Genomic DNA, 24,620 nt, shown 5'->3' on the forward strand with positions numbered 1-24,620 from the left:
GGTGTGGCAAGAAGTTTGCTTCCCAACCACATGGTAATGGTTTCGGTCCCACTGTGTGTCATCTACTTTAGCATTGGGCCAACTAAATCCACTCACAAAGCTTTGGTCTACATGAGATTATAGTAGAAGTCACTTGCCCAAGGTGCCATGCAGTGGGACTAAACCTGGAAGTATGTGGTTGGAAAGCAAACTTCTTACCACACAGCTGACCTGCATCTATATAGTCAAGATTACAAATAAGAAAGATCAGTAAAATAATTGATATCAGATTTGAATCAAATGCAATGAGATAGTTATGAAATTAGAGATCACATAAAACGGTAACTGAGATGCCAACAAAGAAGCTAATAAAAGGAAATAAAATGAGACAGTTTGGAAACAAATGATTGAAATATTATTAAATTGAAGGAATTGGTGAACATTAGGCAAGCAACTTGCACGGTTTGGATTTCAAAAGATCAAGATCAGATTATGGAAGGAAACAATGGGGAAAGGTCCACCCCATGATTCAGCCGTCCTGAAAGGGACAGAAAACCTTTAACGAACTTGCAGCGTACCTGTGGCATATCCTGGAAACACAAATGTAATTTGGTAAAGCAAGTTCTGATAGGAAATTCCTGGACTGGTGGGATCCCGAAAGAGATAGAATTATAAAATAGCAGATGCAAAAAGTATCTAAACAGAAAACTTAACATGCTATAATTCTATGCATGCGTGAAACATTAGTAGAGAAAACAATTTAATTTCACTTCTTGTCATAGGGTGGATGGAAAAGGAAGGGGTGTTTATTTTTTTCTTTTAAATTGAAATTTTACGAATGTTATTTTTTTTTTCAGAATCATAATCTCCGTATTTTTCTACGTATTTCGCCCAACCAAAATTTTTTTTTAAAAAGTGAAAATTTTTTTAAATCGATGGGGAGGGGTGGGGGAGGAAAATTAAAATTTTGAATTGCTTTTTTTCTGCAGATTCAGAATCTCCGCCCTCGATATAGTGTGTTGCTGTACAAAAAAAACAAACCAAAGGGGGTGCGGTCCCTGATCCGCCATGTAGGTATTTGTACATACATATCTATGTGTGTGTGCGCGCGCGCGTATATATATATATATATATATATATATATATATACACTTTTTTTCTTTTCGTGTTATGTTTGAGATATATAAATAAATATATATAAATATATATATAAATATCCCAAACTTAACCCGAAAACAAAAAAAATTATATTCTGAAAATATGAAACGGAAGTAATCGACATGTTTTCAGGTCATATTAAGCGGAAGTGACCTTCATCCTCATATGACCTTTGATAAGCAATGTTGGAAGCGGCCTGAGAGGTCATCCATCTCATCCGTCCCGTTTGTCAAGATGCGCGGCAAGTTATGTCTCGTCTCCTCTCTTATTGTAGTTATAGCTTGTTTGTGCAGCACGTTTCTCGGTTTTCCAAGTGCCTATATTCCTACATCTTTGCTCAGTCTCTTCAATCTTGACAAAACACAAGATTCCACCAGCAACGAACAGAGTATTATTACAGCCTGGGACAATTTTATTAAACCTCCCTCTCAGAAATTCAAACGCGTATCTGTCGGGTAAGATACTCATTATTGTTACCATTATTATTATTATATCTGACACGGTTTCGTTACTAATTAAACAATTTATGTTGTTGTCTAAAGCTGTGTATAGTAATGTGGAAATGTTTTATTCTAAGTGACGATATTTTCGCTCTGCGACAAACTGTTTCATTTATAACAGCAGTCTACTTTTCTGCTAAATAGTCATAAAAATATACATGTACTCATATTTTGAGTTCTATTTTTACCTGTTTGCATCAACATAACCTATATATGTACTTTATTATTACTGAAGTTGCAAAAACATAAAATACTGCTACTCGGAGGTTCTCGTTCGTCGGACGGTTTAGACTGAGAATACACACACGCACAACTATTTATATGGTAGAGATGGACTATATGTAATCTGAACCTTTCCCCCCCTTATTTATTAATTTTTTGGCACCGTCATGCTATTAGCTGTCAGAAGTGAAAGTGCTCACTGCTAGTGAAGTATCTGTCTGTTACTGGCCTGTCGATTCTTTGGCTACTGACAGCTAATACCATGACTGGCCGGAGCGAGCTATATGTCTGTCTGTCTCTCTCTCTCTCTATCTATCTATCTATTACTCGAAAGTTCGCGCGTCCGCGCTAGCTAGTCGTGAGTAGAAAACACAAATTTAATATAAAAACATATTTCCTGAAATTGCAAATTATTTAAAATATAAAAATATAATTTTCAACAGAGAGAATTTATCAAAATAGAGAACAAATGAAGTTTGAAGTTTAAAAATAATAGGATCGACCACTCACGACTCCAGCAACAGGCAGGCAGACAGACAGATACTTCACTAGCAGTGAGCACTTTCACTTCTGACAGCTAATAGCATGATAGTGCCAATTTTTTTTACGGAATCCCACGTTTTAGGCTATGGAGATTCCGATTCTGAAAAAAGAATTTTTGAAAAATTTCAATTCCCCCCCCCCCCACCAAGCAGGCTATTTACATGCTAGAAATAACAGCCAAATCTCACAAAACTAGTGTTAGGGTCAGGGTTAGGGTTAGGGTTAGGTTTACCCTGTGGATCTATATAAAAACCGGGGGGGGGGGGTCGAAATTTTGAAATTGAGATTTTTGAAAAATTTTTTCCAGAATCGGATTCTCCATGGTCTGAAACATAGGATTCGGTAAAAAAAAAACAAAATTTGAAAGTGGGAGTATACCCAGATTACATATACTCCATCTCCACCATTTATATATATATCGTTTGTAGAAAACATAAATCTGGAGAAGCAGACTCTAAGGTGTAGAGCAGTATGTATTCTCTTCTACTCTAGGCACAAGGTCCCAAATTTCTGGGAGGGGGGGGCAGTCGATTAGATCGACCTCAGTATGCAACTGGTACTTAATTTACCGACCCCGAAAGGATGACAAGCAAAGTCGACCCCGGCGGAATTTGAACTCAGAACGTAGCGACAGACGAAATACCGCTCAGCATTTCGCCAGGCGTGCTAACAATTCTGCTCAACTCGCCACCTTAGAGAAGTATATATTAGAAATGCGGAAGGCCGGTTTATGGGACTACTTTAGGTTTCCCGTCCGTTAAAGGGTTTAGTTTTATGGTGTATCGTCAGACCCCAAAACCTGTTGGCTTATGACCTCTTCAAAATATTTATAATTAAGATCTAAACTGTTAATATATAAATGCAAAATAGTTGAATAACTGAAAACCTGCTTTTGGGCCACCCTATACATATTGTTTATATTTGGGGATGGTCATCTTTTTTTTACCAAATAAACACACGCAGTCCAGTGACCGAAACAGGTAAACGGATTTTTAGAAAATAAAAAAAAAAGAAAAACCAAAATATATAACCGAGGTAGGTTATAAAAAAACTTTCAAGAGATTTGGCTGTTATTTCTAGCATGTCGAGAGACCTAGGCTTAACTTTACATTGGGTTAAAAATCATCTAAAACAATTCTGGGGTCAATACATTCAGCTAAAAATTCTAAAAACGAAGAAAAACCCAAAAAATATAACTGTGGGGCTTTTGTCTGGATCCCGTATGTAAAAATTTGTCTCTTCTCTAAAATTGCATTCGAAAAAAGACTCATATATATTAGTATTCACCCTTAGACATCAGAAAGATCAGAAATGCACCAAAAATTTTAATGAAAGAGGATCTTGGAAAAATGGCAGATGATATGTATAGCCTTAGTTCTGTTGGTGTGATGCAGCCACTCTGTGCTAAGTTCTTGGGAAACCATTTGGTGTTGACAGCTTTGACTATTGTTTCACAACATGTCTCTTATGCGTATGATTTCATTTTGCACCTATGTGGCTTTTGCTCTGGTAGTCAGGGCTGACTTGTATACAAACAGGTTCCAACCACCTGCATTTCTGCAAAAATTAATATTGATGGAAACGCAGCAGAGAAATGGTGCACACCAGTCCGTCCCTGAAGAAATTTCTATCAAGGAACGATATCACAGATAGCATTGTAGGGTGCACACTCACCAATATGGAGGCCCTCTTTATAATCAAATTGAAATCAGCCATTAACAACAGGTAGGAGCTACACAAAGCAGAGTTGTAAAAGCAACACCAATCTGCGCATGTCACTTTCTTTCCCTTTCTCCTTCCTCATTCTTCCTCCACATATCTGAGCAATAACTTTTCCCAACAACCGCTTTTTCGAAACGTTCTGAATTAGGGATCATAGCCCTGAACTGCAGAAATATAAGGTAAAACTGCAACCATTTTGTTTTCTTTATTTTTTGTTCTGGCTTTACACAACTGATGTGTGTGTGTGTGTGTGTGTGCACAGAATTTTTAACGTTAGCTTTGAAGGAAATTGAAATAATAGCAAATACTTATATTTTTAACTCCATTTTCTATTGTCTTGTTGGATGGTATTGTCTTTTCTTTCCTCTGTATTCTCTTAAGCTTGCTTCCCAACCCCACGGCTCCAGGTTCAGTCTTCTACTATAGCCTCAGGCTGACCAAAGCCTTGCGAGTAGATTTGGTAGACGCAAACTGAAAGAAGTCTGTTGTGTGTGTGTGCGTGCATGCGTGTGTTTGTGTGTGTCTGTTTGTCTGCCCACTATCACTTCTGTCCCCATAACTTAGGAGTTTGGCAAAAGAGACTGATAGAATTAGTACTAGGTGCACAGAGAATAAGTCCTGGGGTCGATTTCTTTGACTAAGCAACCCTTTAAGGCGGTGCCCCAGCATGGCCGCAGTCAACAATGACTGAAACAAGTAAGAGTAACATACAGAGATGTATTTCAATGTGTGCAGGAGAGAGAGGGGAGTGGTGGCACAGCGACAGCCGAGGAAGTGGTTGGGTCTTGCAAGAGAGGCTTTACCAGATGAAATGAATCGACCGAACAAGACAAGTGTAAAAATGAGTGCAAATGTATGGAGAATTAGTGTTGTTTAGTTACCTTAGTAACTAAGTAGATACTGCTGGCATGGGTTGGACGGTTCGACTGGGGTCTGGGAAGCCAGGAGGCTGCACCAGACTCCAGTCTGATCTGGCAGTGTTGCTACAGCTGGATGCCCTTCCTAACGCCAGCCACGTTCGGATGGCGCTTTTTATGTGCCACCGGAACGGGTGTGACAACTACAATTTCTATTTGATTTTCATTTTGATGTTGATGTACTTGACTCAATAGGTCTCCTCAAGCCCAGTAGGTTGCCCTACGATCCAAGGTACTTTTGAATGGGCTGGGGCTGGTTATGCGAAACTGATGTAGGATACAGCCATGAACTCGCTTTATTTGCTGGGTCTTTGCAGTCACAGCATATCTCCAGAGGTCTCAATCTTTCATCATTGCCTTCGTGAAGGCCCAACATTCGAAGGTCCTGCTTCACTACCTCATTCCATGTCTTCCTGGGTCTCCTTCTACCCCGGATTCCTTCCACTGTTTGGGAGTGGCACTTCCTCACACAGCTGTCCTCATCCATACATAACACGACCATACCAGTGCAGTCATCTCTCTTGCATACTACATTTGATGCTTCTTATGCCCAACTTTTCTCTCAGGGCGCTTACACTCTTTTGTGTGTGCACACTGAATTTACACATCCAGTGAATCATACTAGCTTCATTTCTTTCGAGCCTATGCATGTCCTCTGCAGTCACAGCCCATGTTTCACTGCCGTGAAGCATGGCAGTTTGCTCACATGCACCGTACAATCTACCTTTCACTCTGAGCGAGAGTCCCTTTGTCAGCAGCAGAGGTAAGAGCTCTCTGAACTTTGCCCAGGCTATTCTTATTCTAGTGGTAACACTCTCTAAGCATCCACCCCCACTAGACTCGGTCACCTAGGTAGCGAAAGCTATCAACTACTTCTAGTTTCTCCCCCTGGCCCCTGGACTGGCTCATGTGCGGGTGACATGAAATCTTTCGAGCGAGATTGTTGCCAGTGCCCCTGGACTGGCTGTTGTGCGGGTGACACATGAAATGTTTTGAGCGGGACGGGATCGTTGCCAGTGCCCCTGGACTGGCTCATGTGAGGGCGACACATGAAATTTCTTCGAGCGAGATCGTTGCCGGTGCCCCTGAACTGGCTCTTGTGTGGGGTTGTTGTAGGATTTTTGAGCGAGATCGTTGCTGGTGCCCCTGGACTGGCTCTTGTGCGGGTGACACATGAGGTTTCTCGAGCGAGATGAGCGTGGCCGTTGCCAGTACCGCCTGACTGGCCTTCGTGCGGTTGACACGTAAAAGCACCCACTACACTCTCTGAGTGGTTGGCTTTAGGAAGGGCATCCAGCTGTAGAAACTCTGCCAAATTAGATTGGAGCCTGGTGTTGCCATCCGGTTTCACCAGTCCTCAGTCAAATCGTCCAACCCATGCTAGCATGGAAAGTGGACGTTAAACGATGATGATGATGATGATCCTATTATCAACAGCCATTTTTATCTTTGCTTAAGGATTAGTAAATAAACTATTAGATTCACGAGACAAGTGTCATAGTTAACTGACACACTTTCAGAATAGCCATCACTACTTCATGACAAAGGAAAAGATCCAGCTATTGGTTGATAATTTTATAGCTTATTTACTAATCTTTTAGTATATACAAAACTTGGCTATCAGTAATAGGAGTGCACATATATATATATATATATATATATATATATATATATATACACACACACACACACACACACACACACACACACACACACACACACACACACACACACACACACACACACACACACAATATTTATTAGGTCTTCACTTTAGCCTTATCATTATTATTAGTCTATCATTCTTTCATCCCACATATTATGACCTCTTTAGCAACTTTCTGTTCCTTGTGTGTTCACTTATTGCTAGTCTTGTCCTGTCTGTTTTGTTTTACCTTTCTGTTTGTACATGCATTTACGTCTATGTGTGAGTGTATATAGGTTTGTATATCACTGTTTGCACCTGTCTTTTATTATTTATTCAAAACTTTTTCTTGTTCTGCCTTAGTTGTTGGGTTGCGGGGTGTGCGGAGTGGGACATGGTTATAACTCACTGCAAGTTTTCTTATGAGACTTGGCCTATTTTCTATCATGTATGTGGCCTCTGTAATCTGAGTGTGGCTTCTGTTTTATGAGACAATAAGATTTTAACATCTGTCATTTACTTTTATATCCATGTATTGGATATATGATATCAGGGAAATAAAGTATATACATGACGCATTGCTATTTTTTATTACATGAGACTCAACGCTCTATATCAAAGGCTCACAGTGAACTGCTATCAATACAGACCTACCAATCGCCCACAGTCAGTCCACTTTTTAGTCACTTGGTGGGTGGTCAGTCGGAATCCTGCCACAACATCTACCAAGCACACTTGTTTTAGGTTAGCCTGTTGATATAGCAATGGCAAGCTTTTCTCCTCCTTGAGTCCCCGCCAGTCTTCACTTATCCTCTGTCTCTACAATGTGCATCCTCTTGTTTCTGCACCACCACCACCACCCCCTCTGTACTCCTTACACTACAGAATGCATTTCTAGTTTTGCAGTTTATCCATGGCCTTACTCTTTACACTATACAATTCCCATCACTACAGGGGCTTCTTTCAAATGGGTATATTCCAGAGATCAGGGATTTTATGGGAGTTCCTGGTGTTTCTGCCTGTAAACATTTGACCTTTACTTCTAAAATATTGGCATTGGCCCTCTGGCACCCTCAATTGTATCTTCATGAACTGAGGTATTTCGGATTGCAAGACAGTGTGTGAGAGAAAATTGTGATGTCACAGGAGACAAATGTGTCCGCATGGATGATGGTGCACTTGATTTTAATGATTCGGAAAAAGAGTCTTGGAGAAGCCATTATGAAAGACTGCTGAACGTGGAGAATGAATGGAAGGAGGAGAGCCTGCCAAATGGTGACCCTGTAGACTCTACAGTGTAGAGGGACCAGCTATCCGAATAGACAGTATCCTGGTAGATAAAGCAATTAAGGGTATGAAGCCAGGAAAAGCCCCCCAGCCCATCAGGAATCACTGCTGAGATGCTTAAAACATCTGGTGGTGTGGGTTATGGCCTAATCACCCGCATTCTAAACCAGGTAGCACATAAAAAGCACCCACTACACTCACGGCATGGATGGCGTTAGGAAGGGCATCCAGCTGTAGCAACACTGCCAGATCAGACTGGAGCCTGGTACAGCCTCCTGGCTTCCCAGACCCCAGTTGAACCGTCCAACCCATGCCAGCATGGAAAACAGACGTTAAACGCTGATGATGATTATATATATATATATATATATATATATATATATATTGAGCAGATTGGAGCCTGGGGCAGCCTTCTGGCTTGCCAGCCCTCGGTCAAACTGTCCAACCCGTGCCAGCATGGAAAGCGGATGTTAAACAACAATGATGATGATGATTGCATGTTAACTGCTCAGGCACTCCATATGTAAATGACGATTAATGTCTATTGCTGTGTGTGTGTGTGTGTGTTTAAGAATGCTGTCTATAGTGTAAGGTGTGCAAAGGGACAGACATAAACAAGAATATCCATCCAGTACAATTGTTCTCCGCACCATTTGTGGCACTGCATGGAATGGAGAGTGAAAGTGTTTCATATCACTAGTTAACTATAGGCATAGGTGTGGCTGTGTGGTTAGCAAACTCCCTTTGCAAACACATGGTCTCTGGTTCAGTTCCACTGAGCAGTACTTTGGGAAAATGTCTGCTTCATTGAAGGAATGTGCTCGTGTGTGTGTGTGTGTGAGAACATGGGGTTTGTGTGTCTTTGGACTTTTTTCTTTGCTTTTATATTTAAGGTCATATTTTCTTCACTTTGTTGATAGCATTAAAATCTGTTTTCTTTGTAGGATCAATTCTTGTTTGGACATTATTATTGAAGGAATTCGATTCTTGAAAGATCTCCACATTGAACCTGGGTCTGCCAAGGACCACTCACAACTTGAAACATTTGACCAGTTACAGGAGACGTTTACACATTATTTCACAAAAGGCTCTGCTGCCGAAAGAACATTCCAGGATGTGGAAGCTTTCAAGAAAATGGTTTCTGTGGCACAGTCACAACCTAATGCTCAGGTGAGCAATTCTAACATTGCTTGATTGGAATGGTGGTAGTGGTGGTGTTGCTGTAGTGGCCACATAAGATCACTTCCTACTTCGGACAGTTCTGGATATAACAGAGTGGTGGCATAGTGATGACTGTGGTAGTGTTATGGTAGTTGCAATGTTAGGAGATAGTAGAAGTATTCAGCTGCTAATTTAAGGTAAAACAGGTGTATCTGTTATTAACTCCACTTTTTGCGAAATGATTCTATTTTGGTAAACTATCAAATATTTCTTTAACTCTTCTTTTTTAAAGCCTCCTTAAGATTCATTTCTTTTTAATTTTCTATTTCCAGAAATATTTAGGTGGAAATGCTTTATTGATGGCCAACAAAATTGCGTCGAATTTTCCTGAGGTCAAGGTATGCTACATTTTCTCTCTTATTCTATCACATGTCACTTCTTTTCTTCCGTTTTCTGGGTTTTTTTTTTTTTTAATATTCCTGCAAATGTTGACTTGTAATAATTCTAAATGGCGTTAACAACATCCTGCTCATCTTCCTTAGAGGTTCTGCAAAGGCCATGAGCACTACTCCTTCTTCCAAACTCAAAAATTTGTTTTGTATTCTTCTAACCCTTTATCTCTCTCCCCAGGTGCAATATGTTGGTCCCATTGGCCCCATTGTCCGAGAAGCGATGCCTCAAAACATTGACGTCCCCAAAGAGAGCTTGCTGTCAGAGGATGAGGTTCACCTGATACTGGAATACAAAATAGGTGATGTGTGGGGCAATCACACCAGCATTGTGGCTAACCGTTTCATTCTCAACAACAACTTAGCCAACCTCAACCAAGCCCTCATGAAATTCTTTTTCAGTTCTTTAGAGATTTATCAGCCAGAGTTGATAGTCTTCTCTGGTTTGCACACATTCTCAGCACAAGATCTTGAGGTCAGTCAGAGGAAGGTTAAAGAAATTGCCACACACTTCCAGATGCTCCCTATCTCTGTTCCTGTACATCTGGAACTGGCTAGCATGACGGAACCAAACTTTGTCATAACGTTGCTCAAAAAGGTCAGTGATATATTCTGTTTTCTACCGCTGATGTCCTTCGTTGTTCTGAGTTTGGGTCTCAGTTCTGTGAGTCTATGCGGGGGGGGGGGGGGGCAATTTTGAATTTTTTTTTTAAGAATGCAAGGCGGCAGGATATTCTTTGAGTCCATTTGTAGTCTGTTAATGAATGTTTTGTAAAACCAAACAATACGAGTCATGTAAAAAGATAAACATTAGATTGTTGTTTATTTCAAGGAAAGCTATAGTAAAACGGCATTCCAGTTGTGACCACCCCACCTTTATTTCTTTCCCAAGTATAATGTATCTGGGATCACATTATCCTCTGTCATCTATTTTGTTACATTAAGACAGTAGGGTGTAGTTTGAGAGAGAGAGAGATTGTTTTGTTGTGGCAAGCGTCATTGACACCCTTGGGGGATTGGAAGAATGGACAAGCCAAACTCTTATAAAGAGTAGCAGATTCGTTGAGACAAGAGGTGTCGGTAGGAGTTGTTGAGAGGCTGTTTTGGAGACTTGCGAAGTATGCCGTGTGAACACATTGATTTTAGCTCTGCTTCATTAAATCATATATCCAACGTTTGTCAAGGATATAAAATATTTCAAGCAGGCTGAACAGCTGTGTAGAAGCTTGTGTGGACTGTGTGAGGCTGTCTGTGGGGACATGAGCAAGAATTGGGTGAAGTATGATCTATTGAGTCAGGGACTGAGTCTCAAAGAACTTTAATGTTTTTTATGGAAGAGAGGTTTCTTTGGAATCTGAATAGTTTCTTGTTATTTTGCAGCTGATTCCACTGGTTTCTTCACTTGGCCTGAATGAAGTGGAACTGGCACAGTTGTCGTACCTAGGCAAAGGACCTCACACCGAACACGGCCCTTCTCTCACATCAACTGTAAGTAGAGTTCAAAACTGTTGTTTGATTCTGGTTAAGGAATTGAATTTTTTTTTTATTATTATTACAGAAAATCTCAAACACAGGATAGCTGTGAAAAAAAAAAGGCTTAGAAGGTTGGGTAAATAGCCTGAGAAGATGGAGAAAAAATGGCCAAGAAGCTGCTACAGAGAATTGAACCCTGCACATTTCAAATTCAGGCCAAGTGCTCTGTACCATTAAGCTAAGTGACCCCTAACTTAAGGATACAGACAGCTTGGCTGGGATTTGAAAGGTATAGGGTTCAATTTTCAGTAGTGACTTTCTGGCCACTTCTTTTCTGTTCTCTAAATTTATCACAGCTAACCTGCGTTCAAAATTTCTTTTACTTCCTGTAAAATGCCAATTTACTTGGTGCTTCTAAGTTGGTTTGTAAAAAATGTTAATTGTCTTTCTTTTTTGATCTACAAATATCTAAAAATAGATATTGATCTTGTTATCAAGACAATCATCGTGTAAATATTACCAACGAAAGTAACTATTAATAATTAAATATGCGAAAATGCATCAACTATTTCAAATCAGTCACAATTTGCATTTTATTAATCCAAATTAACTACATTTCTTGTCAAGAAAGACGAGAAATGATTCTCACTGTTTTGTTACTATAATTCTTCCGTCCAACCCATGGACGGGTTATTTCCCCTGGACCAGAGGATAAATGGGAGCTCGGATCTCTTACATTAAGGTCTCATATTAGCCTAAGCAGCAAACAAGGATTGATGTGGAGATAGTTTTAAAGGAAAACTAAATTTACATGACATCTAAGATTTAATTAACAAGTATTATAAGAAGTGAATATAGACATATATGGTGGGAGTGAGAAGAGAAACAGCTAAGTGGGTAGTATATTGAACGACCAACTTGTAAGTTGGTTGGAGGTATTGTGTTGGATTGCTAGATAGGACTTGATGTAGTGTTCTAGTTCACTTTGGAGATGGCAAAAGATGGTGTGTGTATGTATGCGCTTGCGTGAGCCTGAGTTTACTAAGAAGACAGAAACTAGTCAATATAATAATAGTGGAATTATTTGTGATATTATTACTGGTTTTCCATTTAACAAGATTGGTGATTTTTAATGCTATAGAAAACCAGATACGAGGACACATTAGGCAATGTTTTAAGGGCCTGGAATTGTAAAAGGAACAAATAACCCTCGTATAATGGCTCTCCTTGGTTTGTCCATTTCACTTTTGTTTTTTGTTGTTTTTTTTTCTTGCAGGTGTAGCATGTAAGTGCAGTTCTAATGTGCATGTATTTAAACAGCCAAGTTGTTATTCTGTCATCTCATTGCAGGACAGTTCTTCAGGTTTTGCTGTCAACCAGCCAGAAATCCATAAAGTCTCCGACATAATCTTGTGGTTATTAAAAACCTTTGGCTACTCCAAAAAGGATTTCCCTGCATCCCGACTGACTCGCATTCATTTCCACTCCTTGACTTACCACATTGTAGGGGTCGTACCTGAAGCCTGGGAAAACAGCGAGTCAGCAGCGGCTGCTGGCACTCAGATAGCAGGGCGGCAAGCTTGTAATACCGAGCGGTTGGTGTCTGAGGATGTGAAACTAAAGATTCCGGAAGCATTCCGCCTCCATTCCAATGCCAAACCACGCTCTCTTGATGAGAAACGGCCAGTGATCTCATGGGATTTGGAAGGGTATCACTTTGTCTTCAGCCCTGTTCTGGTCTGTCAACATCCCAAGAGGACTGTCGGTTTAGGTGACGCAATCTCGTCTACGGGACTGATGTACTCAACTTTCAAAACTAAATATCGACTATAATAGACTACAAGTTGCTAGAACTTCTTTAAAAAAAAAGCAAACAAACAAAAAAAGCAACTGTGATTATTTAAAGAAGAAATTTAATATTCTTAAAAAAAAAAACCCCCTACCATTTTGTAAATATGAGTGTATATATTGTTGGACTAATGTTTGGGCTGAATGAATATTTGTGGTATGACTTGGTGTGGTGTATAAATAACTTTTCTATGTTGGTTAAAATTTTTATAACAAATGGCATCCTTGAGAAATATGTAAATAAGTCTTCGACGTTTATAGAAAATTTATTCTCATTAATTGTTAGGGATGGAAACAATATTAGGAATAGAAGCAGTCTTAATTAATACCAAATGGTAATCGTTGGATCCAAATTAACATGGAAATCTTGTTAGAACATCAAGCACTGTCATTAACCATGAGAGATCCTCTCATGGAGGCAGTTTTTATTGAATGGTGATACTTAGAAGTTTGTATTTGTTGCTTTGCCATGAACGTGTAGTGTTTGAGAGAACTGAGCTACAGAAACACTTTACCCTTTCGTTACCATCCCAGCTGAAACCACCTCTGGCTCTGCACTACAAATGTCTTGTTTTCATAAGCTTTAAATTAAAATCTTCCACCAAACCTTAGTCGCAATTTATGATTCTAACACTAGCTGAATGATAACCAAGTTATTTTACTAAATTCTTTGTTATATTTAAAATTAATTGAAAGAAGCACAGAGCATCTCAACAGAAATATGGTAACGAAAGGGTTAAACAGATCTCCAGAGAACCTTTGTCCCGTCCACTCTGTATACAAAGAAGTTCCATCTTAGCCTCCGTGTGTTGATATATTCTCTTGTAGTCATATATTGAGCAGATTTAGTTGTCCCCAGAAAGTGGGGTGGAGTAACAAATGTCCAAACACCACACTAAAGGCTTTACAATATTCAGTTTCAAACCTCTAGCTTCTAGTTTCAACTCTTCCTTTTTTTCCTTCCTAAGCTAATAAAAGACGTACTTTGATCCTGTACCAGTTATATCCTAGGATCAGCTATATTCTTTACATATGAAGTATGTACCAGTTATATCCCAGGATCAGCTAGCTTCTACTCTACATATGAAATATGTACCAGTTATGTCCCAGGACCAACTAAAGTGTTCTCATTAAAATAATGTGAGGGAATAATTATTAAATGCAGGGAGGTCATGGTGGAGGTTCCCGATTACAGATCTTTCATAGAATTTTCATTTTTCATTGATCTCAGTTTCAAAACTTTGACAAAGATGTCTGCCTTCTATTATTGCAGATCTAAGGTGGGGGGGGGGGGGTTAATAAGAGTACCCATAATATGCGTGGGTAGATTGTGTTCATAAAGTTTCTTGATACAACTACATCTGGTCACTTGACTTGGTTAAATTCTGTTCTCATTTTGTCCCCACTTCCTCCCTGTTTGTCTGGGTAAAATCTTTATTTTTTTTTTTTTTATTTGAATGTCTTCTTCTTGCAAAGGTAAATTGATTTCTAACACCTGGCTACCCTTCCTCTCACCTGTAGCTTCCAACTATAAAGTAAAGGTTTGAATCTGTTTAGAAGTCTGACAAACTAAGGTGAGGAGAGGAGTTACCTGTTTATGTCAGTTCATAAACCAATAGCTATAGTAGTAGTATCAGCAGCAGCAGTTGTCAGTGACTTGGGATCATAGGGTGAGTAGGTTCCCAGATGGTTGATCTAGGAATTATCTAAATGAGGGGAATATTCCACATTTTCCTCTCTCAATAATGATTCCCTCTGATTTGGTGATTCATTGTTAGAAATCTTTAGACTTTTATCTGCAGTAGTTTACAAGACTTGAGTTTATTGTTTGTGTCACTAGACTACATGACGTGTGGCCGGCTTTTTCTGCACTTAACATTTAACCGAGTTTCTTTCCCCAGAAATGGTCAGTTGTCCAAGAACTTTACTCCAACTTTGCAGACAGTGTGTGTTCATTATTCATAATCAAAATAAATCCTTGTTTTGCAATGATCTCCAAAAACGCCAACATTCCTTTATAATAATTCTACATTATATTTCCTCACTTATGTGGTTTTGTTATGTTTGGACAAATAATATTTTGTTGTAATTAGTTTAATTAGTAAAGGGTGGAAGTGGGAGGGGAATTGACTCGGTTAAGCTTCTGATTAAATGCCTTGCCTTATTTAGTTTACTTTCCTTTGTTTTGAAGTTTAAAACCTGCCAAGGTAGACTTTTCCTATCATCCTTCTGATGGTGATAAAATACCAGTCAAATACTGAGATGTAAATCTTTTTTTCTTTTTTGTGAGCGTGTGCCTAGAAAGAGGAAGAAGGGGGTGGGGGGTGTCTGTGGCTGTCTTCAGGCTCTCCAAGGCAAGTAGGATGGGGTTATCTCCAGACTGAAGGTTCGATCCTGGTGCTTGCAAGATAGTGTTCTCTGCTGAAGGTGCCAAAGGGCCAGCTCATGGTGATGTTGACTTAAATCAACACCACCACCACCAGAACAGGTACAATCTCCCTGGTTGGCTTCCACACAGTTTCCTTCTACCAAATTTCACTCACACAGTTTTGGTTAACCTGGGGCTCTGGTAGAAGACACTTTGTCTAATGGCCATGCAGTAGGATTGAATCCACAACCATGTGGTTGGGAAGTATCTTCAGTCCTCAATGTAATTACAGTGTGTGGAAGTTGGACTCTTTTACTCGTTGAAAGTTAATTAGTTCTAATAAATGTGAACCGTGTTTGTTTTAGTCTTTGGGTGGATACAACTTATGACTGTGAATGGCAAGGCCACAGACTGTAGGGCATGGGAATGGTCAGGTTATAAGACTGAATGGCATGGCTACAAACCGTGAATGGTAATGCCTCAGATGGTAAATGGTAATGCTTCACAACCCAATGGCTTCGAGTTCAGTCCTAGTGGATTTTCTATTAAAACTTTCATGTTTCTTGTGGATGGAATCAGGATGTTAGTCTGTTGAGAAGCTAGTCCTGAGGTGTGTGTAGGGGGTGTTTATATGTTGTGGCCCTTCAAGCCTCATGATCTAGCAGTGAAATAGGTTTTGGTGTTGAAGAGTGTGCCCCAGCATGGCCACAGTCCATTGACTAAAACCAGTAAAAAAGGATATAAATTACTATATTCCTCTTAAAATTAGTGAATTTCTTAAAAATCCTGTAGGACAGTAAGGTGGTGGGGAGGGAGTGATAGTCTTGTGGTATTTGTTCTTTTTTTTTTTTTCCAAAGTTCAAATCCTGCCAAAATTAAAGGTTTTTCAATCCTTCAGGGAACAATAAAATTCATACCAGTTATGCATTGAGGGTTAGGGAAACATTTTGATTTGTTTATTTACAGCCTATCTTTGCAACTTGATGGCCTTGTACACTAGGTAGACGTTGCCATTTCCTTTGTTGATATTGGAAATCCACTTATTTAGGTCGGTGAGCTCCTGGTGAATTGTTTGACATGATTTCTTATCCCTGTTTTCTGTTCTTCTGCTTCACAAATTAGATCATCTACTGCACAGATGTTGTTAATTAACCTTTTTTTTTTTAATACATCAATTATTAAAATTGTAATATAGTGGTGACATTTTTTTTTACACTCCATAAATCTTTGGTTATCTTCTGTTGTCAACCTCTTCCCTTTTTCTCTTTGGTTTTTGATTCTTGAAGTTAAGATTGAACTGATAAACTTGTTTGTTGAAATAATATTCAAATAACGCTTACAAATATAGGACAATTTTGTTAGCAATCTGAATATCTTTACAGTATTTATAATTCATTTGGTTTGCAAAATTTTTTATGTGAACTTGCGTGCTAAAGCATCTTGGGAGGTTCATGCCAATAGCAAACACACACTGGTTACATTTCAGTTCATTATTATTTGTTTGTCAATTGGTTAACTATTTAGCCAATTAACTGATAAAATAGTTAGTTGGTCAAATGATTAACCAATTGACTCATAAATATTGAAGAAGTGAAATAGAACCAGTGTGTTTATTATTAGCATAATGACCTTCCTAAGATTCAACAAAATATGTAATTAAATTTCTTTAGAAATATTTAATACCCTTGGTAAGGGCATCAATATCACTAAATCTCAATCTTCCCCATATTTTGTATTTGTTTACTAACAGATGGTATTTGTTCCTGAAAATTAACAAACTACTTCAATAAAGAGGTATTCCAATCCAAAACAAGGCAGATTTGTGTATTTTTGTGTGTGCATGGGCCTCCAACCATTTTTTAGCCAGGGGAGTTAAAAGAAAGACAGACATTAATTTCATTTGTAATAATTTCATGAAAAATTATCCAAAACGAATGAAATTTTGGAGTAATGATTGTTTGCCAACATAACCTGGCAGCCTGGTTTAGGACGAATGTTGCTGTAATTTAGCCCCAGGAGACATTGTCTCCAGCTGACTATACAACACAATCTGTGTCCTTATATTTTTGAACAAGGGAATCTAGCACCCCCACTCAGCTCAAAACAATATCACGATTTCCAGGTTATTTCCCTTCATCTGGAAATTGTGATACACAGATATTGTTTTGAGAAACCCAGCGTGGCAGCGATGCCACAATTAAGTCTTTTGTCAACGAAAACAGATGTTCAGTCGAAGGACAGGATGAGATGTGTGAGGCGCTTTACAAGCACTTTGCCGAGTTGTTGAGGAGGGGTGGGACACTGGAGGCCCGTGTCTCTCAGCATGAGAGGCTGAATGCTGTGAAGGGCCAATCACAGCCGAGGAGGTAATCGAGTGCCTCGAGGAGAAGTCGCCAGGTCTCAATGATCTGCCCTATGAATTCTATAAAAATATGCCAGACTTGTTCGGGCACATACTGGCCAGTGTTTATGCCAATTGGCAGCAGAATGGGAGAATTCCCAAGTCTGCGAGCCAAGGGGTGGTGACGTTGATCAGAAAGGACCCAAGCAAGGGGAATGAGATAGGGAACTTTAGGCCCATAACTGCTAAACACAGAGTTAAAGATTTTGGCCAAGGTGCTAGGGAAAAGGTTGGCATGGGTCATGATCAGACTTGTTGCTTCTTACCGTCTTCCTTTTTCGTCGAGGACCCTTCCGCCTCCTCGACCATCTCCTTCTCACCCTCCGAGGAAGGAGAAGGAGCTCTTCCTCAACCAACTGTTTCAGGACCCTGCTCTGGTCATAGGGACAGTTCTTTATAATGTGGCCCAGTTCCAGGCACAGGTGACCCAACCCAATCAGCCACTGGCAACATTTTTACATTAAGCAGCTTGGATCTGCTGCCATCCAGACCCCGACGGATAATGTCTTCTATCCACTCAGGTTCCATCCTAGGTGGCAACCCGCAGACCCAAGCTCTTGTCAACTTCTTCCCACGATACGTGGGAAGAAACAAAATCTCTTTGCCCTCTAAGGGCTGGCTTGCAAATTTGCGAGCCTCCTTAGGGGTGTCAAATAGCAACCACACCGTTGCATACTTGACCCCACTGGAAATAAATTTTATGGTTACTCAATCCTGGTGTTTATACTATATGGTCCTTGAACCCTATCTGAAAGTTTTGGTTTTCTTCCAGAATTTTGTTTCAACGAGGAGGTTCTTCCCTCTTTCTCAAAGGCTGTCATTACTTTTGAGACAGTACTTCTTGATACACCAAACATTTCAGCTGTTTACGTTACGCTAGTGCCTGCCGTACGAGCACCAACGATTTGACCTCTTTGAAAGTCTGGTAGATCTGTCATTTTTAATGAATTTTAATTACCTTTTTCTGGTAATATCTGAAAAGAAACAGCAAATTTAGCAAAACATATTAAGCAATACTAATGATAAATAAATAAAAAAATGCAAAAATAAACACGCTTTTGACGGTTTTATAGATATTTCAGAATTATGATGCGTAGCATCTCTTGTGTGCACCTTACCTCATGTGTGCAGCATACATCAACGTCTCCTTTCAAGCATCTCTACAATCTCACTAGACCTACCTTTCAGTGTGCCTACATTGACTGTGCCAATTCTGGAAACTGAGAAAGGAATGTGGGGTGAGGCTTGGGGAGGAGAGATGTTATTCAGTGCCTGAAAAGAAGAGGGAGGTTGTATTCATTTTTTAGGCATGCTTCATCTGTTCTCACTTCCGACCTGTCTATAGAAATCCTTTAACAGCATTGTAATGGTTAAAATTTACTCAGGTTAAGAGGGTAAGACAAGGTAGACAAACACTAAAAGTAATTTCACAGCATAGACATGATACTGCGGTAGATCACATGCTAAAGTAGCATCGATTATCGTCATTGATAAATGATTAGAGACAGTTTTAAATACCCGGTGCAGCCTTCGATTTCCAAAAATGTTTTAAAAAATGACTTGCCTATAATTTTTTTTTTTTTTCTTTCGAACATCAGTGTTGTAATATTTAGCTATGAAAACAAGTTGCTTGCAGGTAAAGAACTTTGTTGGGTTTAGTTTTGACAGCAAATTATTCCAAACATGTGGACCAATCACATTAGAAACGGTGCATATTTCTTTAGTTCTCATGCATTTCATGTCTTTGGTAGCTTTTGAATCAGGACATACATTAGATAATGAAACTAGGCTGAAACACTAATGGCATGGGTGTACTCAGCCATGACTCTACTTGATTTTAGCTCAGCTGATGCTTTTTTTGTTGTGTCAAACATTGACCAACTTTAACAAACTAGGTTGCTTTAGCCGATTTTCAACTATGACAAAAGTTTCCTTTCATAGGAAGTAGATTTCAATTTATTTTTCTGGGAATTGTCATTTTGTCCCTATTTGAGTAATGTTCTTTCCCATGCTTTTATGCAAAAATAAATGTTCAGGTATAGAACAATGGCACTACTGTGACTCACAGCTCCTTGCATTGAACAAAAACGGTAATGAAATAACAATTCTTCAGTGCAGTATTGAAGATGACTCGCATGCATCATGGCAGGACTGCTTCGTTTTCTCTTTCATTGTATGATAAGAATCATGCCTGTAGTCTGCTGACATTCTTTATAGCTTAGCTTGATGTGCTTTTTACATACAAGCTGAAAGGGAGGAAATTTTCTCCCAGACAAAATCTGGCAGCAAATGCCTTTCACATTCTTGTGTACAAGAACATGTTAAAAAGCAATGTACACATCATTATTTTAATCCTCGTTGCTTTGTGTGCTCATACTAAATTAATTTCATGTAGACAAGTCTCTGCACATGTTAAGAAATGTGGTATTTGCTATTTTCTATACAGGAACATAAATTCCGGCCTGGTTTCATGTAGCAAAGAAGCTCAAAACATACCCAGATAGTCTGCTTTGTAGTCATCTGATGTTATGTGGAACTCAGTTTGATGTGTTCTTTATACACAGTCTACAGGGAGAAATATTTCTCCAAGACAAAATCCATCAGCAAATGCATTTCCATGTTCCTGTGTACAAGAGCATAACTGTAGACAGCTCCATTTCGTTCTGTTTCCATGGAAACATTCTATTATTGTAGGAGATAATGAACAGAGGTTTTATAATTCTGTGCATAACCTCTCTCTCTATCCAAACATAAAATGCATTTGAATGTAATAATCTTGTTCATAATCCAATGTGACTCGATAGCAAAAGAAGTAATCCTTCTTCTCCCCTACCACTCACCTCGTTTTTTATAATGGAGTAAAGGAACTGCATGAATGGTATCTCCCCTCGTTCAGTCAATGTCTTCTTCCATTTTATTATTATTGACTCTTGGTTATACAAGAACAGGTTAAAAAGAAAGGTAAACCATTCAGTTTACTTCTATTTTCATGTAAACGTTTAATGAAATGCAGTTGGGTATTAAAATGCCATTTGCTTTCGCTCTAAAACCACAAATTACTATCAAAACACACGTGGCGAATGCAACAAACATAACAGAAATAGGCTTTACCTTGTATGAACTATAGAAGCAAGGGACGTCTATATTCTAGGATTAATTGATCTCACTTTCTGTATGATAAACTTACTCAAAGCTCTTCAGCCAGATTTAACGCAAAGCATCCGTTTCTGAAATATTCATCACATTATTCTGTGTATGTTCTTTCAATTGAATGCCCCCGTGACATTCAGATGCAAACATAACGTGAGCCAGTATATATAAAATTAATTATGTATCATTACCATTATTAATAATACTAATGATGGGAATAAAGTGGCAAGCAAATATATACCTTTAAAGGTATAAAATTGCTAGCCACTTTATTATTCTTTTCTACTGTAGGCACAAGGCCCAGAATTTTGGGGGAGGGGGCCAGTCGATTAAATTGACCCAGTACACAACTGGTACTTAATTTCTCAACCCTGAAAGGATGAAAGTTATGGAAACGTGCACATGCAAAAGAATAACAAGACATTATGACAGTTAAATTGTTTTATTTAAGCCTTGCTGCATGCAAAACTGGAATAGTACAGAGTTTAGAACATCAAATCTATGAATTGATGCAAATTTGCCAATTTATTAAAGTAGGGGGTTATGAAATTTAAAAGGTTTGGGGTATGTTGGCAGTTTTGTATAATCCAGAAATGGTTTCTTATGTCGTTGGTGAGGTGTAGTCATAAATCAGGAGTTACTGGGTACCTGGGTAGTGGACTCCATTCGGCATCGTTGCTGGTGCTTGATAAATTGTTCCATGTTGCATTCATCAAAGTTGTTACCATGCACGATACAGGCTTGTGTTAGTTGTGATTAGTTGTATCTGCACGGGGTGACGATTCTAGTCTCTTGATGTGTTCAGTTCTGGCGTTGGCAGGTGATAGTGTCTGCTTCAGTCTGTAACTTCGTTTGGGTTTATTGGTAAGTTATGTTTGGAAATATTCATTGCTTACAAATTTCTCTATATATGGTTTCCAAACCGTGAGCCACATGAGTGGTCTGAGCTCCACTTTTCCCCATTTTCAGTGAGTCTTTTACATGTATAACTACGTTCCATGGTTCTACATTGTTGGTTGAGAGAGAAGGCGTTCTCTTTAGTATGCATTCATTTTGGTGTTTAATGCTAATGTCTGTTGGAGTGCCTTCCAATATACATTTTGCCTCCTCAATGCTGTTCGTGTTGAACCACACCTCCTCTGTATATATTAGTCTTATCAATGCAGATGCCAAATGGGAAATTATTTGATGCTTGGCATCGCATTCGTCCGCAGTTCATTAAGCCATTTCTGATGGAGCGTAGTATGTAAGATTTGCCGTTGTTTGATGGTCGCGTTATGTGGAGTCTGTTTATTTTTGTGTTTATTTTATGGCATACTTCAAATGACTGTTGATTCAAATCTTCATGTGAAAAATTGTGGAACTCTATCCAGTCATTGTGAATATCTAGAGATGTTTGCACATCGTGGTATGTATTGTTCATGTTGGCGAAGAGCTCAGTTTTTTGTTGGATTTCTTTCCGCACTGGTACGACTTTTGTTTCAACTGCTGCCTGAATGATATTGAATACGTTAGAGGTGTTCAGATGTATGCCGTTCCATTGGTTTTGGGATTTCTCTTTTGTTGTCGTCTGGCAAAATATTATGTCCCTCACGTCTGTTGAGTTGCACTTTACCATCATTTTTTTGATGAAGGCATATTGGGCACCTCCGCTAGGTGCTATTTCCTCCCAAGACAGGCCTGGCACCATGGTTACAAAGGATGCAAACATTTTATAAATATTCCCACTCGAAAGCATGGTTGTTATAGCTGTGTAGTGTCACTATGTATACATATATAAAATACATTTGCCTGTCGTATTTTTCATAATCCAGTGTGACTTGGTTGCATTGACAAGGTCTTGGGTGGCCATGTAAATTAGTCTTTGAATGACTCAGTCTTGTACCCGGCCACCCACCCACTTCATTGAGAGTACCAAAACACTTTGGTTTGTAGTCATCTGATGTTATGTGGAACTCAGTTTGATGTGTTCTTTATACACAGTCTACAGGGAGAAATATTTCTCCAAGACAAAATCCATCAGCAAATGCATTTCCATGTTTCCGTGTACAAGAGCATAACTGTAGACAGCTCCATTTCGTTCTGTTTCCATGGAAACATTCCATTATTGTAGGAGATAATGAACAGAGGTTTTATAATTCTGTGCATAACCTCTCTCTCTATCCAAACATAAAATGCATTTGAATGACAGTCTGTCACACTTGAGATAAATATGTCAGCTCTAACCAGATGGCAGAGTATGTGATGAGTTTTTTCCTTCTCAGTTTCTCATCTGCCATACAACAACCTAAGCTTTGTTGAACCAACTGTTTTAAATCTGGGCCTGATGTTTCTCTCCTCCTCATACTTCTTACATTATTTGTCCTCTCTCTTTGGCTTCTGATGTTTCTTCCCTTCTCTACTCCAAGAGCAACTGAATCTTGGTTCCACCAAATCCTCTGACACCAGGAACTCATATTGCCTATCTGCCATTGTTTACACACACTTCAACCCACTCACTATATTTTCTATCTTTCCTCGCGGAAGCATTGTCGATGTTCACTTCCCAGGGAAATGTCAGCTCTGGAATTGCACCACCTTCCTTTTCTTGTATCACAAGACAAGAGCAGGTCTTCTGGTGACAAAAGTTGGAAGTAATATCCACCCTGAATGTGAACAGGGCCTCCAAACACCCGTCCTATTTGGTAGCATTCTTCTTTCTTATGGTGGCTGGCTTGCACTGTTCATTTTCTCTGCAAAACTTCATCTTCTTATACACCACTACTTGTGGCCTTTTGCCATTGCTCAGTCACTCTATGCTCTCTGCATCAATCTGTGCTCCGGGTGATTGGTTATGCCACCCTGCATCACTGTCCTCCACACCGATTGGGCACTTGGAGAAGTTTTTTTTCTTTTTTTTAGTTAGAAACAGAATGAAAACATATACGATAATAATTCAAGTTTTTTTTAGTAAATCTGCTTGCAGTTGCCGATACTGGATGATACAACCATATTGTATTATCTAATACAAAAACTGTCAAGGCTACAAGCAGATATGGAAGGACATATACATACATATATATATATATATATATATATATATATATATACATATATATATGTATAACAAAGTAAACTTGCAAGGTTATATATATGACATGTACGTGTGTGTGTATATATGTGTAAATGTATATACCCATATAAGGTATGCATATGCAATGCCAGATTTAGATGAAGTATAGACCCAAGGTATTACTCCCCTCCCACCGTCACCACTAGCAAAAGTATGGAAGATTATCTTAAAACTGAATAAAGCCAATGATTATGGGTGGGTGAAATTCAACACTTCACAATTTGTCCTCTGAATGGCATAAAATGTTTAAATACTGGAGTGATTGCGAGGGTGGTGGGAACGACTAAATGTTGAAATTAATTTTGTAAATCTTTCACAACAACTGAACTCTGTAAAAACCTTGTGGAATAAGCAGGAATTTTTAAGAAAATACTTTTAAAAAATTTTTCCTGTTACACTCTTTAAAGAACTCTTGTGCAGATACATTTTATTTTGTGGGCAGTGTCAGTAAGATGGTCACAACAAACTGACATTGATTGTATGACACTTTTGAGGTCCTGATATGTGTTGGTAAATGGTTTTAAAATAAACTACAATCAAAAACTAAAAGTTTTGTTCTTGTTTTTTGTCTTTGACTTTCTTCATAGAAAGAAGTTTCAAAAGTCCGTCAGAATTAGTCACTTTTACTGTGCAGAATACTCCTTGTGAAACATTGTGGCCTCAAATTCATTTTTGAGTCATGGAT

The 24,620-nt window shown here is 38.9% G+C and overlaps 1 protein-coding gene across 1 annotated transcript; it reads left to right on the forward strand.

Annotated features, from left to right (window-relative positions):
* The first annotated feature begins 1,294 nt into the window (after window positions 1-1,294).
* On the forward strand, window positions 1,295-17,082 carry LOC106871420 (ADP-dependent glucokinase). The gene is made up of 6 exons (XM_014917861.3): window positions 1,295-1,592; window positions 8,918-9,143; window positions 9,467-9,532; window positions 9,765-10,181; window positions 10,964-11,071; window positions 12,407-17,082. Exons 1-6 carry the CDS (start codon window positions 1,303-1,305, stop codon window positions 12,887-12,889), a joined length of 1,590 nt encoding a protein of 529 aa, XP_014773347.2. The 5' UTR covers window positions 1,295-1,302; the 3' UTR covers window positions 12,890-17,082.
* Window positions 17,083-24,620: the final 7,538 nt, after the last annotated feature.

The sequence above is a fragment of the Octopus bimaculoides genome, chromosome 18, assembly GCF_046866305.1.
Source record: "Octopus bimaculoides isolate indiv1 chromosome 18, ASM4686630v1, whole genome shotgun sequence".
Taxonomy (NCBI): Eukaryota; Metazoa; Mollusca; class Cephalopoda; order Octopoda; family Octopodidae; genus Octopus; species Octopus bimaculoides.